Source organism: Hippocampus guttulatus, chromosome 12, assembly GCF_054856545.1.
Source record: "Hippocampus guttulatus isolate MCC_2025c chromosome 12, RoL_Hgut_1.0, whole genome shotgun sequence".
Classification (NCBI taxonomy): Eukaryota; Metazoa; Chordata; class Actinopteri; order Syngnathiformes; family Syngnathidae; genus Hippocampus; species Hippocampus guttulatus.
The window spans coordinates 647,715-664,898 of NC_141272.1; the positions used below are offsets into that span (position 1 = coordinate 647,715).

At 51.2% G+C, this 17,184-nt stretch overlaps 1 protein-coding gene across 3 annotated transcripts in view; it reads left to right on the forward strand.

Moving 5' to 3' along the window:
- The first annotated feature begins 9,121 nt into the window (after positions 1–9,121).
- The window catches only part of robo1 (roundabout, axon guidance receptor, homolog 1 (Drosophila)), a 152,633-nt gene continuing 144,570 nt past the window's right edge, over positions 9,122–17,184 (forward strand). For all 3 annotated transcript variants that reach the window (XM_086125090.1, XM_086125092.1, XM_086125093.1), the window contains exons 1-2: positions 9,122–9,390; positions 17,014–17,156. In XM_086125090.1, coding sequence (XP_085981216.1) covers positions 17,018–17,156 — 139 coding nt within the window. In that variant the 5' untranslated portion in view covers positions 9,122–9,390; positions 17,014–17,017. The remainder of the gene's footprint in view (positions 9,391–17,013; positions 17,157–17,184) is intronic.

Consider the following 17,184-nt stretch of genomic DNA (forward strand, 5'->3'; position numbering starts at 1 on the left):
CCCCACCCCTCCGGTTCCCCAGTCCAGCAACTTAAACCGAAATGATAGCATGCCCACGGGCTCGCTCGCTCTCTCGCTCACGCTTTCTGTCCTTCGTTGTGAAGGAATAAAACTCAATTGATTTGAATTTGAACGGCGGCGCCATTTGCGCACGGATGTCATCATGCGGCAAAATATGAGACCAGACGGCGGAAAAGATGTACAAATGAGGCTTTTTTTTTTCTTTCTTTCTTTATCACCCCCCCCCCCCCCCCCCGCACTTGTGCCGTTTATGATTCCGCTGGCAAATGAGGGAATCAGCCCGCTGCTGGCTGCGAGTTTTTACAATTTCGACTCGTTCCCCCCCTCCCCCACCCGCCTTCCCTTCACCCAGAGGTGTTAAGCTCGGGCTATAGTGCGGGGAGTTATTCACGGCACGGAGAAGGAAGCGCACATAATGAGTTCACTGGAGGGAAAAGAAATCTTACCTTCGCGTCTTCCTTTTGCCAATCCAACACCAATATGGCGTTTGATTGTCTGCTCATTTGCTGCTGCTGCAGTTTTGAAGCCTTTCAAGCGCGGCGGGCAGCCGCTCCGTCCGTCTTCTTCCGTGTTGCGCACGAGTCACGACGGTAGAAAGCATTTCCCGCGCTGCTTTCTTTTCCCCCAACGTGCGAGGTCAGCCGGCCATCGGGCACGACCCAAGACCGCGGTTCAAAAGCGGCTCTCATTTTTTTCACCTCGTGTGCTTTGGTCACTCGGGTGGAAAGGTAGCCACAAGCTCCACTATTCAAAATGGACGACGCTCCACATGGCGCCCTTCAAAAGCTTTTTATTTTTTTCAACAGTAATTTTAAAAACGGGGTCACGTTTGCTTTAATAATGTAAAAAAAAATTGCAAGTAAAAGAACTAAACAGTGTGAAAAGGAATAAGATTTAAATCATGTTTGAAAAGACTATTTGTAGATTTGTCCAAAAATTTAAATCAATGAAATTGATTTTTTTTCTGTAACATAAAAGTACAAATAAACAAGTGAACTCTGTATTTAATGTTTATTTTATAACAAAAAATTTTTTGAACTAAGAAAAATTTGTGTAAGAAGTTGTGTAAAATTATGTGTCATGTTTTAAAAATCATGCATGGAAATCATTATTTTAATAATCATTCAATAAGCATTTTTAATGATTTTTTTGCTTTCATCAATATTGAATTTTTATGCTGTTTTATTGAACTTAGTTCGATGTAACATTTTGACTTTTTTTTTTTCTTCAAATTTTCGATGCCTTTGAATAAAAGGTAAACCATGCAAAAAAGGCTTCATTCTTTCTGGCCATTTTTATTGAGGGCTTACTTGACTTCAATGTTGTTCCGAACTAAAAATCAAGGCTGCGTGGCATCTCCGGGGTGCCCTGCCGTGTCGTTCATTTCATCCGGCGAGCTCCAAAGTGTGACCTTTCCATCTGACCATCTGAGCAGCTCCAAATGTCACCACTGAATCCGGCTGCCGCTATTGGGGGGGGGGGCTTTTGATGCGGCGCCGACTCGCCCCGTCCGTTCCTGGGTATTTGGGACCCAAAGCCTCGCCGGTATCTCCCGCTGCGGGAGGAGGAGCGGGTCTTTTTGTTTTTTTTTCGGCAGCCAGATGAGACCCCATCTGGACAGAGCGCCGCTTCCTGCCAGCTCTCGGCCCCCCCTTGGTGATTTGAGGAGGGCCACTCCCCTCTCATCAGCGACCGTCAAAGTGTGGCTACGGAGAGCCTGCCCCCACCCCCTCCGCCAGCGGCCCTTTACCTCATTTTGACCAAAAGGATCACAGTCTTCTGTTGACTGGTTTGCAGCGCTTGGTGGGCATTGGCGGGAGCGCCCATGAGTGGTTTAGGTCCTATTTGGCCGACAGAACCTTTTGTGTTAGCCTTGGCTGCTCCGAGTCACGTACTGCCCCACTGTCGCGTGGTGTTCCGCAGGGCTGAATTCTGAGGCCTCTGCTGTTCTCGCTGCATCTTCTCCAGCTGGGTTCCATCTTAAGGAAACGTGCTATTTCCTTCCACTGCTATGTGGATGGCTGTCAGGTCTCCATGTATGTCCCACTCAGCAAAAAAGACTCTCTCCACAATAAATGCCTTCAATTTCAACGTAGAGAAGACAGAAGTGATGAGGTTTGGTCCCAGTGGCCCTCGTACATCCCATCCTGTAGACTTGGGCCCCGTGGCTCCGTATCTTCAGCCAACTGTCTCAAAGTTGGGCCTTAAACTGGACAGTCATTTAAAATTGGAGCGGCACTCCAATGATCTATTCTTTATCCTCTGAGAGGAGCTGAGACATCTCTTGTCCTTGTACAGCACAACGGCCATTCGACTGCGTTCAGTTCGTTTATGGCTCGACTATTTGTTGAATCCTTTTTCCTGCGTCCGATGCGTAGTCGAGTGTTGCCCACGCTCACGCTGAGGGGGGGGGGGGGCTGTACTGGGGGCTGATTGTTCAAAAACATTTGCTTTGTCTGGCATGTGGTCACGGAGGCCAATTATCTCACTTGAAACCGTGTTTATCGAGGCCGACGGGTGTTTTTTCTTCCTTTTCTTGTCTCCCCCACCCCCACCCCCACTTATTTAGGTGTAAAATCAAACTGAAATGAAGTGAGCGCTGAGGTGGCGTTTAGTGAGGCCTGCAATTTAAACATCAGCGTGTCGCCGCTAATGGCTGTGGAGAGGCCTCTTTCCGCTCGGAAACGTGGGCACGAGTGCAATCTGCACGCCGTGTCCACTTTTAGATGGGGAAAAATACAAAAGCTTTGTCGGACCAAAAAACCCCTAAAATTATATATATATATATATATAATTTTTTTTTTTTAAGGAATTGGATGGGCTTCCTCAGAACAGATTTTCAATCGCTCTCCATTGCGACGACTGATGCACAACTTTTCAGTGATGCACGCGCAGAAGAAACCATCTCTGGAATGTTGAACGTAGCGGTTGCAAATCACCAAAACCTCCAAACCCCTCCCAACAAAAGTTCCAGGCAACTTGCCGAGCAACTGAAGGGTCTTGTCTGACCACCGTGATTGATTCACTCATTGATTAAGAGCTGGGAGTCCCCAAAAGTGTTGTTGTAGATGCTTTTTTTGGGGGGTGGGGGGGTCATTACTCATGCCAAGATAGAAATCAATGTGGTGGAGGGATACAGAGAGCGAGAGAGGAAAAAAAGACAGTTAGAATCAATAGAGGAGAGAGCGAGGCGAGAGATTAAGTCGGCTTGTTACAGAAGAAGAATCCCGCTAATCCCCCCCCCCCATCGCCTTTTGTTTGAGCCGTGATGAGCTAATTGGAAATGCTGAAATAGCGCAGGAGCGGCGAGCCAGGCCGCCCGGGAGCTTTAGCTTCTACACAAACGCGCGTTACGTTCTCAGGTAAATCAGCAAAAGCTCGCGTCCGCGGCGGCAAACCACCTTTTTGCTGTGCATGGGGGCAAAAAAGAAAAAGGCTCCGTCCCCTCCCTCAGAAGACGCTTAATGCTCCAAATCCTCCAAACTTCTTCCATTCAAAATTTCACCAAGGGCGTTGACATGAATCGTGTTTGTTTGATTCAACGTGACCCGAATCGGACAATCAAGAGCCGGGAGCCCTTTCGTGAGTTGAAAAGTCAGCGAGCCGGCTGCTTTTTCGGCGTCGCCTTAGCGACGCGTCACTTCCGGGCATTTCACAACTGGCTTCTAAAAACGACCCATTCCAAAACTAACTTGGCATCAAAATGACCGCAGCGGTGAGCGTGACGCTTTCAGGTTGCGGCCGCGCCCCTCCACCGACGACGCCGTCTAAAGTCAACTTGCCGTGAAGTCAATGAGCCGAGGTGACTTTTCCTGCGGGCTCTTCTCGCCCTCTGGCATGAGAGGGCGGAGCTTCGACCGGCCGGCTCGCCTGCGCCACCGTTTGGCCAGCGGTCATTCTGAGCAAAAATGCCCCCCGGACTCCCTTTGACCGACATCAACGTCCAGAGCGGCGAATGAGTTGGATGCACGTCACAAGCCCAAAACCAGCCAAGTGCCCTTGACAAATGCCCCCCCCCCCCTTTTTGTCAATCACTGATCTCCATAACCCGCAGCGGTGGAGCTTCCCTTATCACGCACCAGCATCCTTTGTCACTGGCTTCAAACACCCCTCTCCGCAGGTAGCCCCCCCCCCCCCCCCCCTCCCCACTTCCATTTCTCCAGACAATTACGGCGGGCGCCTTTCCCCTCGGCTTGTTTGGAAATAAATCACATTCATACAACACCTGAGCTGGCGACGGCCGAGCGAATCGCGGGGTGGAGGGGGTAGGGGTGGGTTGTCCCGGAGGGGGGGCGGTGTGAGTTGTCCCGCGTGGGCCGTGATTCAAATGAGGTCTTGCGGCGAGAACACACACACACGCACGCAGACCGGCAAGTTGGTTTGAAGCGGACATTCAACACAAGACGGTGCTGAAAACATTTCATTTAGCTGTCGGGATGCTCATTTGCAATCCGGTCAGAGTTACACAATGCTCTTGTCACAAGACGGATGACCCCGAGAGAGCGTTCTTTCATAATTCCCGCCATTTACTAAGTAAGATGTCCAATAAAAGCAGGCGCTCCTATTTCATCAGCTCCGTGAAAGAGGCGCGCTTGGTTCCGCCGCCGCCGCCGCCGTCGAAGCGCACGCATACGCAACGCCCGCTTTGTCGTTTTTGCGCACTGGCCGTCGGGATCGATGGTGAACTTTGTCCACCGGCAGACGTCTCCTCTGGGTCGCCGCTTGATAAAAGAAAAGGCCGGAGGAGTCGCGCGCGCGGGGGGGCCCATCGATAAAGCGCCCGGCTATTTTAGAGCTGCCAATGATTCATGGCCGCTCGGCGTGCTGAGATAAAACGCTCATAACAAACCGCCAGAAAACTCGGATGCGTTAAGACGGGAGGGGGGGGGGCGGGCTGGCAAGGCGATCAATTTTCCACCTCGAAAAGGAAAACTATCGAAAGCAACGACCTCAACAACCTGAACGGTATTGCGCCACGCAAAAGCCTGAAAAATGAAGCGCAGCGTGAGGAACTGACGTGAGTGTGACGCAAAATCGCAAAACAAACAATCCTCAACTTTTTTCAAAAAAATGTGGATTCGAACGCGCCCGCGCTCGGCTAATTATCGGAGACCGAGACCGAAGATTATCGCCGGGCCAAAATGATAAATGGCCGCGAGCCGGAGCAGGTGGGCTCGCTCTTTTCCAGATAACCCCCCCCCCGTCGCCGTGCGGGAAGAGAAAGAGAACGGCTCCTCCATCCTAACGGTCTTATCGGTGTTTGCCGAGCTGCGAGCTCTTGTAATGAGCAGACGGAGAAAGATGAAACAGTCAAATGGGCCTCCCGCCCGCATTAGCATATAGATAAGCAACGTCGTCGATACGTGGCGGGGAAATGCGCAAAAGGCTGTTTAGACCTCTGGTGGGCAAGCGTGTCCAAAAAAATAAATAAAAACACATTTGGAAGTTTGACGTTAATGTCCGCCGTGTCGAAGTGAAATCAGCAATGCCAATCATGCAACTTGCGTGCTCTCGTCCGCTTTGGCCGATTCATTGGAATCGCTGGATTCATTCAGTGCTGTTTTTATTCACCCCCCGCCCCAAAAAAAAAAAGAATAATAAAAGGGTTCTTTAAACTCGGAAAAAGACTCGCGCAGTGACAAAGCGGCGTGCTCTGGAAAAGCGTGAAGAAGACACTCCTGCCTCTCCTGTCGTCACCGTTCGTCATTTGTCTCAGCCCGAGTTTCTTTTGCGGGTTTCCCATGGCGAGACCCCCGTTTCATACACGAACGTCGCAAAATGTCCCGCGCTCTTCGGTGATCGTTTGGGGGGAGGGGGGCGAGCGTCGGGCGACTCAAGACCGTCAACGGTGTCAATTTTGCAGCAGGGGAGAGAATTTTATCCTTCATGATGACAAATGTGGTACATTGTGGAGGGGGAGGGGGGGAGAACAACGAGATCTTTTTAGTCAGTGTTCTGCTGAATGCAGCATCTCGACCCCCCCTCTGGGGGTCGTCTCCTTGTCCGGCCCTTCGCCTTTGTTGATCCGGCGATGGCGGCGTGCAGCTCAATTTACGTCCAATTAGGCGTCTGATGCGTGCTATTAAATACATGGCCGTGTTCCAATTAGGGAAGGGGGGCGGGGCGGGGGGGGGCATGCATCATTTTTAGTGGATCCGCTCACGCTCTTCCATCACCACCTTACCGAACCGATCCTTTTTATTTTATTTTTTATTGGGGTGCATCCACTGACTTGTTCATGGGGTGATGTGTGCGTGCGTGCGTGCGTGCGTGCGTGGGGACCGCAATGTGGAGCCTCATTATAACACACGCGCGCACACACAAACGTTCTCCCACGGTGCCCCTTTATTTGGTTTATTGAATGATCATAAAGTGTTACGTTACGATGCAAGAGTGATTAATAGGCCTAACACGCGGAGAGAAAACCATTTTTAGCAACACAATGAATTTTACAAGCCAATAACGGTTGCGTTCGGTAAAAACAAAGACACAATATTATTGGCGAAACACAAGGTGGTGTGTTCGGGAGAGAGAGAGAGAGGGGGGGGGGCGGGGGAGGGAGACGGATGCTAGTTTGCTTAGCTTGTCAGAGCGAGAGACTAATTAGCTTAGCTTGAGAGACGCGGGAGACCAACGTTGGGTGCTGAATGCAAAAGTCTGCATGCGGCAGAATGGAAATGCAACAGGCTTGAATTCTGTGCTTGACTAAAAAAAAAAAAGAATAGGATGAATATTGAGTCGGAGAATTTTATTTCTCTATTATATTTGTTTCATGGGCAATTTAACATCGAGCAAAGTTTCAGGCCGATTCAGTCGCTAAGCATGAATGGCACTCATGAAGTGCTTTGTTCTGACCAAGCATGGAGAGTAATGACTTGTTTTTGGCGGTTCATGGGGACCTGAACCCCCCCACGGGTCTCAGGTCAAAAACCGCGAGGTAGGATTTGTCCCCTCGACGGAATTTTCCCATATGTGGGTAGCAGCATGTTTGAAATACGCAAGCAGGATTTATGATTTATATTTGAGACGGGGCGGCCCCGCTAGTCTAGCGGCTAGCACGTCGGCTTCACGGTGCAAAGGTTATCGGGTTCAATTCCGGCACTTTCTCGGGGGCTTGGAGTGCAGCTTAACTCATCAAAAAAAAGTTACGCCGCCGAACCGACTTTTTGGTTGCCGCTTAACCGGAAGAGACCGCCGTGGATTGCACGGCGGTGAGCAAAAGTGAGTCCCACTTGATTTAAATGGGACTTGATCGGCCGCCGGCACCGCCGCCGGCCGCTTATTTCTGGCGGAAATTACAGTCGACATATCCGGAGTGTGCTTGGGGAGCTCACCGGGGTGACTTTTTGACTCGTTCCCCCTTCAAACGTCACTCCGGGGTCTTCTCCCAAACACGTATTACATGAGCAGTGTCATGGGGAGGGTGCTCAGCTTGTCCTTCTTCATAGCGCAAGGCAACCGAGGTGCAGCGTCTGTCTGCAACGCGCTCAAATCCAAAGAATTCCCTGCAAGGTGTCGGAACCCAAAGCAAAAAAAAAAAAAGACAAAGCAGACTTTGCCTTGCGTCTGCCAAGTGGGTGTGGCAATGCAGATGACAAAATCTAGTCAAAGCCGTTGGCCTGTAAATGTCTTCGGGAGGGGGGGGGGGGGGGGATAATTTTCATTGAACAAAATTTGCTTGGTTGATTGCTCCATCCACCGACGTCCAATGAGGACAACTCAAAATGCTCGCAGTTCAGTGGTGCCTGTCCATCGAGGATCTACCCTGCTGTAGCGGGAAGGCGGGGCGAGCAGTGGCTAAGCTGCATGAGAGGGGACAGCCCCCCCCCCGCCCCCCCATAGCAAAACGAAGTTGTCATTGGTGATTTTTGAAGGACGCGTGCCTGTCCACCGTTCGTTGGAATTGGAAGCAAAATGACCGAGCGCCCGCCCCATCATTGGAGATGAAAGGAGAAGAATTTGACATTTGAATTTCCGTCCGCATGCATTTATGTATTCCATCATGCCCTTCAATCAATTCAAGTAGTCCAATTTGGCCGTTCGGAAGCGACCCTTTTTGCCCCAGACTGGGATTTCTCATGTATTTCAATGAGGACGAGTGAGTGCCGCTTGTAAGCCCCCCCAACAATCAGTGCCGAGGCCGGAGCGTTTTTCCAATGGATTGAACGCTCAGCGGCGGCTTCTTCTTTTCCTTCTTGCTTTCTCCTCGTCCCCCAGTGCATTTGAACAGGCTTGTCTGCAGTGGCCACGGGGAGGGGGGGGGGGGGGGTTCACGTCTGCAGGGAACACCAATCTGTCCTCCTTTCCTGGCTCAAACTCAACGTTTGCAACACACACACACACACACACACACACACACGGACCATTTCAGAGCCTCACCATAACATTTGCCGTTAAATGGAGTTGGATTACTCCTCGCCGCTGTTGGATTTCAATCGTGCAAGGTGGTGATTGTGATGAATGAAATAGCGGCGAGGGGCGTCATCACATGAATGATATGATAATGAATGATGCCTGGAATATGTATAAATATATCGCGAGTATACATGGAGGCTTGCCGATACCAATGGTACTTAAGGCAAAAAAGACAATAAAAATCTGACATCAATAAAGCCCCCCCCCCCCCCCCCCCGAGCAGTTGTTGGCACTTTATTGCAACAGTTTGACACATTGACAAATCATCATCTGTGTCATAAAAGAAAAGTTGATTCCAATGTCAAAATATTGCAGAAAACTACAGAAGTGGTTTTGGTGGAATGGACAAAAAACGGATAAATCATTTTTCACAGTCCAACTGAGAAAGTCGAATGGTACTTGTGTATTTGGACCTTTTCCGATGATGATGTGTTGAAATGCGCACATGGAATTTGCGCGTGCGTGAAGAAACAAGCGCGCCGTCGCACGCATTGTCCGCTAGCCGCTTTAGGACCCAGCAGGGAGGGAGGCTGACGCTTCTTCTGCCTGCAGGGTGACTCGAGCGCGCACGCTCAGCGGCTGCCGCCGCCGCCGCCGCCGCCGTCGCCTCCTCCGGCACTGCTGCCGCCGCACAGCGTCAGACACACACGCAGCCCGGGACCCCCCCCCCCCCCCCCCCCCTCGCTTCCGCTCCTCCTTTTTCCTTTCCTTTTATCTGAGTTCACCTCGCTGTCAGGATACGTCCCGCGCGTGCGTCAAAGCCGGGAGCGAGCGCGCGCGGGGGATACACGAAGCACCGCGCCGGCAAGATTGCGCACTCCGCCCGGTCCTCAGCCTCCCAATGACCGCCTTCCTTTTTTGGGGTGCGAGCATGCGCGAAGACGATCGGAAAAGTTTGCCGGCTGCGGATGAGCTCGCTTGGTGAACGAGGCGGCCGCGGTGCGTTTCGGACAGGTGAGTGAGTGCGCGCGCGCCTTTTGGATGAGCCGTGCGCAGGAGCCCCGCGAGCGGCCGCGTGGTCGCTCGAGTGTTGCCGCTCGCTCGCTCGACAGGTCGCTCGGCGTGCCTGCGGAGTTGATGCGGACTTGGTAGGGGGGGGGGGGGGGCGCGTTTGATTGAAGGCGTGCTCGGAGCGCTCGCCGGGGTGCTGAAACTTTGCCACGCCGCCGGTGTTTCTCGTCACTTGTTCCGTGCAATCGGTTGACTCGCAGATGGAGCTCACAATTTGGCTGCCCCCCCCCCCCCAATTTCTGTCATGGGCCGAGTAGGGTTGCAATGACTCGAAAAATTCGATGAAGGCATGACACGCACGGCAACAAATTGAATTCATGGAAAATTGTGTCCAGCAAATATGTACGTGTTGTATATATGTATTCATATATAATATGTACTAGAAGAAGAAGAGATTTGGTGGTGGTGGTGGTGGTGGGGGGGGGCTTGTCATCAGGAACGTGAAGGCAAATTCGGTTGAATGTGGCAACAGCTCTGATGTGACTTGACCAACGGCGAGACGAGCGCCCCTCAAAGGAGCGAAAGCTTTTACTTTTAGTGGCGCGAAGAGATTTTCAAGTTCCGAGCGGTTAAATGCCACTCCCGGCTGAAGTTTACTCGAAAAGGGAATAGATCTGAAACTATTTGTCCATTTATATTTTATAACAATCGACTCATGTCGCCGTAGGAGAAGCCTGCTAGCTTCATGCGCAGCACGTGTATATGCCAATATTCGATCGCATATATTCTTTATCCTCGACAAAATGTGACAAATACGACAGCGTTTGACTGAGTCGCAGTAAAGGCAGTCGGAACTCGTCTCCGTCATTTGTGTCTGCATGACCACATTATACTGCCGCCCGGTGGCCAAAGCGGGCGCATCAGCGGGAGGAGCGCAATGAAATTGATCACAGCATTACTTAAGTTCTTACTTTTTATCGGAATAAAATAAAATAAAATATCTACTTATTTTTTTTCTATTAGTCATTCCTTTGTCTTTTGTTTATTTTCCACTCAATCTACCCCCCCCCCCCGCCCCCCTTTCTAGAATGTGACCCTGGGGTTTGTTTTACTTGAAATCCTTGAATTAGATTCAGCCAATTGGATGGAGTCAGTGCAAGTGTAAGCCCGACTCCGCGGATGAATTTGTGGAAATTGAAGAAAAAAAAAAAGAAATCCACTTTTGTGACTCGAGGTGCGGTCACACTTGGCTGCTTGGTCGCTCGTCTGGCTAAAGCTCCCTGATGCGGGGAGCGGCTCTGTTGATGTGCCTTCACGCCGCATTTGGGGCCCGAGCGAAGGGGGGTGGTGAAGTTGGCCGGATGTGTGTGTGTGTGGGGGGGGGGGGTGTTATGGGCTGCTTATCGGCACAAAAGCTCCCAAGTTTGTGTGTGGTAGCCTAAAGGCGGAACATTAATAGATTTCCATCTAACGGGATTAGTGAATAATCGGCTAAAAAAAATAATCAAGTAGGGTAGGAGGCAGACGCTGAGTAAGACATGAACACCAGTGTCTCCCTCAAGGGCTCTGCTGGAATTGCAAGTCTTTAAGCCTCCGGTTACAGGAAATAGCTAAAATGTTCCTGGGTCAATTTGACCCTGGCAGTGTTTAGCAGTTAGAAACCAACACATTTTGCATAAACCTGCTGACTAACAAAGTTTCACTCCCCCCTCGCCTGATAGTGTTCTGTTCATTTCTCGCAAAATGCAATGACCTCCTGGGTCAGTTTGACCCGCTGCACGTTTAATCATCCAAAAGTGTTTGAAAGCAAAACCTTTTGCGTGATTTGCGAATTGAAATGGACCAAGCTTTGATTCATTTGCCCTAGTGGTTCGCTTTAATGTACCGCCACGCACTTTATAACCCGGCGCGCCCGATAACTCCGCGTACCGTATGCAACATATAGAAATTCCCCGGAGAACGGATCCGTTCATTCAGACGGCGCCTTTTAATCCGAAAAATACGGTAGTCGGATGCAATTGGACTAGAAAGTCGCACGTTGACGCGGAAAAGCGCCTTGATCGATCTCACAACTTTGAGATCTTTTCAGGGTCATTCAATGACATGCGTCACTTTACTGTCCCCCTTTTTTTAAATGGACTTATTCATGACATCGTTTTATTTACTTTCAAATGAGTCGATTTGACCCGCAGGAGCAAGTCTAATGGCAAAGATGAACGACAAATCACTCCTGCCTTTTCTTCCCCGTCGCACAAAGGCCAATTGCGCCTTGTCAAGGCTGAGAATGACAGAGGAAGTCACTCAAGACGTCCAAACGCCCGCAGGCCGCCGCCGATTGATTCCCCTTTTATTGTTTCGATCACTGTCCTGCCACCGTCTCTGATTGAAAAGCCGGCCGCCGTCTCGCCCCGGCGGAGTCGCCGGGGGCCCCCCCCCCCCCCGCCCCGACTGCGAGGTCGGGGAGCTTCCCGGCCGCCGGCTTGTCGCCATCATTCCCGCGCGACACGCTATTATTACGGTCTGGAAACGACGTGTCAGTCACCCGCGCCGGCGAGTCAATTAGTCACGTCCGCGGGGACTGCGGAGAGCGTTTCCTGGCAGGTAGACACGGCGCCGAAGCGGATTAGCATGTGTTGCTGCGAGATTCAATTCCCGGTGAGGGAACGAGGCGACATTTTCACGTATGAGGAGACGGAGCTCTCACCGGGAGACAAAACAAAGCCTTCATATGTCGCGTTACGGGTCTTGGTTCCGAGACCGCTTTTTGAGGAACTCTGTCTCCTCTCAAATGTCTTTGATTCTCGGTCTTGGACGGGGTAGGCTCTGGATTTCTGATCAAGACCAGTCGAGATCAGGGGAGGACAACTTGGATCAGTGAGAAACACACAATGCCTTCTTCCTGATGTCGCCCGGACGACCACGCCCCCTCCACCCAGACCGCGGATGAAGCCCCGCCCCATCCCGGGGCCCCCAAATGTGAAAAAAAAAATATCAGCAAAATCATCAGTCATGCTTGATTTCCAAAACTTATAAGGAGTTGATTTGCAATTCTGCGGTGCACAGCGGACAGAAGCTGCTGACACCATGTCCGAGTTTGATTTTTTTTGGGGGCGGGTGCGGGCGACTTCTCTTCGATATCCAAACGGACTTGCTATCGTCTCAGTCTAACTTCCAAATGTCTTGGTCTTGTCTCGGTCTCGGTTGATGTGGTCTTGACGACAACACCGCCTGAATGCGAACGTCGAGAGTTGACCGAGTTTTGAGCTTCGGGGAAACGTGTAAAGAAGAGACGATTCACGTCTTCGTATTCCTTACCTTTGCGGCACTGTTCCGCATCGCCGCGTCGGCCCAATCGCGTGCCGCTCTTCGATTTGTCACGCGGCCCAACGCATAGCGAGGACCGCCGCGGAGAGACGAGCGTTTGTGAAAAGTGGCACACGGAGACTCGGGTGCTGGGGAAACTCAAGTCGGTCATCAAAAGCCGGCGGCTTAAGATTTCTCGGGGAAGTTCCTTAAGGAGACGCGCCGTTACGTAAATCGTAGAGACGGACGAGAGTGCCGCGCTTTACGCGAAGATGAAGTATCAAAAGTATCCATCCATCCATTTCGATCCGCTTTCTCCTCACGAGGGTAGACGATCGCGGGGGCACACGTCGTCGAACATCCGTCTGCGCTCACTGAGTGATCCGTTAACCTTCCGTGCATGTTTTTGGAATGTGGGAGAAAACCGGAATACCCGGAGAAAACCTGCGCAAACCCCAACCGGGCAGGCCGAAGCCGGCATTGAACTCTGCACCTTTGCACCGTGAGGTCGATCACTGAACCGCCCTTTTACCAAAAAGGAGAATGCTGTGAAATGCACGGGGAGGGGGGGGGGGGGGGGGTGCCGTTTTATTTCAGGTCATCTGTATGAATAGCGAATGCGTATCTTGAAATGCAAACCTCCCATAATTGCAAACCCCCCCCCCCCCCCCCCCCGCTTACCTGCCTCAGCTCCGTGTAACTTGCCTTGCTCTTATTTACTGCGGCTGAGCCCCCCCCCCCCCCCCCCCCCCGCTTTCCCTCTTTTTCTGGTGGTTTGTTTGGCGCACCTGCTGTCAGCTGCCTCAGGCTCCTTGCATCAGTTGATAAACTCCTCCCGAGACCATCAGCAGCCACAGCATGGAGCTGCCTTACTTACTGCATTTAAATTGCCCATTGTTCAGAATAAATCTGCTCTCCTCCGTGGTGAACTTTGGGAGCATTTGAGGAGCACAACGGGGAGAAAAACACAATCCGGGCTTGTTAAGAGACATAAAATAGCATGCGGGCATCGTTGAATAAGTCTCCGACTATTGTCTTACTTCGCTGTCGGGTTCGCCGAGCTCATTAGCTATCCTGAGTGTACCTGTAATAGTTCAGCTTGAGAGCGAGCGAACCCGCAGAATTACTTCGCCATGCTTTGAAGTCGTGAGTTTTACAAATGCACTCAAATAACAATTATGTCCAAGCTTGGCTGTGAAGCTTTTCATTGGGAACGGTTGTGGCGGTAGAATATTAGCGTCTGCTTGGGCGGCTAGGTAGCCGAGGGTGCTAGTTGATTAGCTTTGTCCATGTAGCTTTTTATGAAAGTAGCTTCGCAGCGACGCGGCACTCGGATTTCCTAGGAATGTTGTCAAAGTGGTCAAAGACCATCGAGTCTATTGTTCCCTTCATGCCGCTCGCATTTTAGCATTTATGCGCATGCTAAAACCGATTTGCAGCACCTTGTGCATCTGCTGAACGGGGGAAAGATGGAAATAATTTGATCGGCGTGTATTTCCTCAAGTATGAAGAAGCAGTTTAGCCCGGATTTGACGCGTTCTTTGTCCGTCTCTCGGTGAGTTGAGCCTCTCGCTTTGAGTTCCAGCATATTTGTTCTCCATTATTTTGTGTTTCTTCTGGCCGCTTGCATTATTGAGCAGCTTTTAAATTCGGAACACAGCTTGCATCCCGGCGGGGGGGTGGAGGTGGGGACTTGAGGCATTGAGCTGTTTACCCGCTGGTGTTTTTCGTTATTTTGTTTGTATTTTTGCAAGGCTCTTTGCTGGAACTATTCTACTGTGTGTGTGTGTGTGTGTGTGCGTGTGTATTTTGATTACATTTTTTTCACGTGCCAGCCCTTATTCTGTATGCGTCTTCCTTTTGATGTCACCGGCTGCAACGGAGACGTTTCTCGACGTGGCCAATCGATGCGCCTTTCGTGCTACGTTTAGGCGGCGTCAACAAAACGTACTCCAAGGTCATCCCCATCGCTTTCAGACGCGCTATTAGCATTCTTTCCGGCGGCGCGTCAAGTTTGCGCGTGCTCGGCTCTCCGCTTTGATGTCCTATATTTGCCGCCGGGGATCAACAAAAAAACAAAAAAATAATCGAGCGCCGTGTTCATCGGGGCTAAAGTGGAACAGAGTGGATCCAATGCAGAAGGAGCAGCACGACGAATTGGATTGGAGCATTAAATGTTTTCATTCTTTATCTTCTATTGATGGTGATGGTCCTTCATATTATTATTTTTTTAACTTTTACATGAACAATGGAAGTGTTTGCGACATGAGAGTTGTTGTTTTTTTTTTTTAAGTTGAGGTGTCAAATTTGGATTTTGGTTTGTCCTGCCCTCCTGTACCCCGCCGCCATATTTGCAAAATTTCCATCTGATGCTCCATTAAGCTTCTTCACGGTACTGCCACGTCGAGCCAGCAGTGTGTGTGTGTGTGTGTGTGCGCGTGTGTGTGTGCGTGCGTGCTGCGTAGAACTTGGGACTGCAGTGTAAGTAAGACTGATGAGGGTGTCAAGGTTGCAACCGCCACCTTTCAGTCCCCCCCCTCCCCCCACTATGTTTGCACATTGGAATGACCTCAAACAGTTTCGCGGGCGGGGGGATCAGCAGCCGGCGCTGCTGGTGGTGGCCCCACTGTGACTTCTCCTTCCATGTAGACCAACAGAAGTTGCAGGATTCAAATGACCTGATTGGTTTCAAGCCTGGGTTAAGATTTCGAGTTCGGATGACATATTTCGATTCAAACTCAGCTTTTACTTTCAAAAAAGCTTCCCGGTTCACCTCAGGGCTCATGATTTTAAATTGGGGTTTGAAGACAGAGTTTGGGTTTCCTGCTGATGTTTCAAGAAAGTAGTTTGGTTTTTATCTGTCAAACACTTGTTTTGGTATGAAATTCGTGTTTGCAGCCAAAACGGCGCAATTTGTCTTCATAGTCCAGTTGAAAGCACCTTTTTTTTTTTTTGTCCTAGCTCATGCAAATTAGCCTCTACACACCCCGGCCCCTCCACCGTCAGGTGTGGCAAAATAAGTCGAGCTCGGTGTGACATGTCATCGGATTACAATCGCTTTGTGTTGAGACGACAGCCATCGAGCAAGTGACGCATTGATTTGCCAAAGCCGAGCGACGCCTCCCGAAATGGATTCGTCAGGGGATTTTCACGCCCGAGAGTGTACACGAGCAATGAGAAAGTCACTTTTCCAATGGGTGCCAAAGCAAGGCGCTACTTTCTGTCTGTCACAATGCTAATTAACTGCTGCCTTTGTTTTTTGTATCCGCTTTTTTAATTAAGCGTAAACGCGTCGCGAGCTCATTAGATGAAGGCGCTCATTTGAAATGCAAGCTCGGGAGCCACCGAAATGGCAAGAGTAGTCGTCCTCCGCCTTAGCTGCAAGTAGGATTTTAGCCGCCCGCAAAAGGCCGGTCGGAGGAGCACTCGCGCTTTGAGGCGGCCGCGGCGGAAGATTTTTACCTCCCGTTTTCTATTTATTGATGTATTCTTTTCAAAGTCCATTCCCGCGGTGACACCCAGCGAGCCCGATGCCCCAAAAACCCGCTCATGTATTTTGAGCGCGTGCAGAGCTCACGTCGATCAAGCCGTCCTCCGAGGAATTTCTCGCAAAATCAATCCTCCTTCAACTCCCGATTGCTTGTAATTGTGCATCGATGGCGCAGTTTAGCCGCAGCCGCTAAGCTGCGCTAACGCTCGCCTTCTGTGACTTGTTGAAGCTTCTCATGATCTCACCACCCCCCCCCCCCCCGCACTTTGTAGATGGCGGCGGCTGTTTGGAAATGCTGCAGAATTCCACTTGAGTCGAATTGTCTGTGTGAAAGAATCAGAAAAAAATCCACCGAAGGCAGACTGTATACAGGATGCCGCGACACTTGCGTCCTATGCAATTGGAGAGTGCGTCACGCATGGCCAAGTGGCTGCCATGAGAAAGTCGGAGCGAGCAGGGTGGGGGGGGGTGCGCAATCCAGACCGGGAAGCGGCCGCCTGCAATCAAACGCAGGTGAACAGGTTGTTCCTCGCATGGCTGATCCGCACAATTGGACCCGATTTATTTCAGCCGCCTGCCGTCGGCGCGCCGCCGTTTGTCTCCCGCACACCGGCGGACTCCGGACAGCTTCTTGATATCCATCCAATGTGGATGGAAGCGATGGACTCGATGGCTTCGGTGGCTTCGTCGGCGCCCGGCCAGCGCGTGCGCACGTTGCGACAGCGCGAAACGTGTTCACGCCAAACGCGGGTCGATGCCGAACAAAGCGCGTGCGGCGCTTTTGTCGGTATCGTGCGTTCTTGATGGCCTTTTTTTTTTTTCTGTCTCGTCAGACCCATGTCCAGAGATGGCGTCCAAGTGAGCGGCGTCATGCGCGCGAGGCGCTCGGGCTCGGGCTCGGGCTCGGGGGCCGCTCCCCTCCTGCTGATGGTCCTGCTGGAGCTGGCGTGCTGTCAGGAGGCTCCCTTAGAAGCAGGTAAGACCGCCGCCATCTCGCTTCGGCT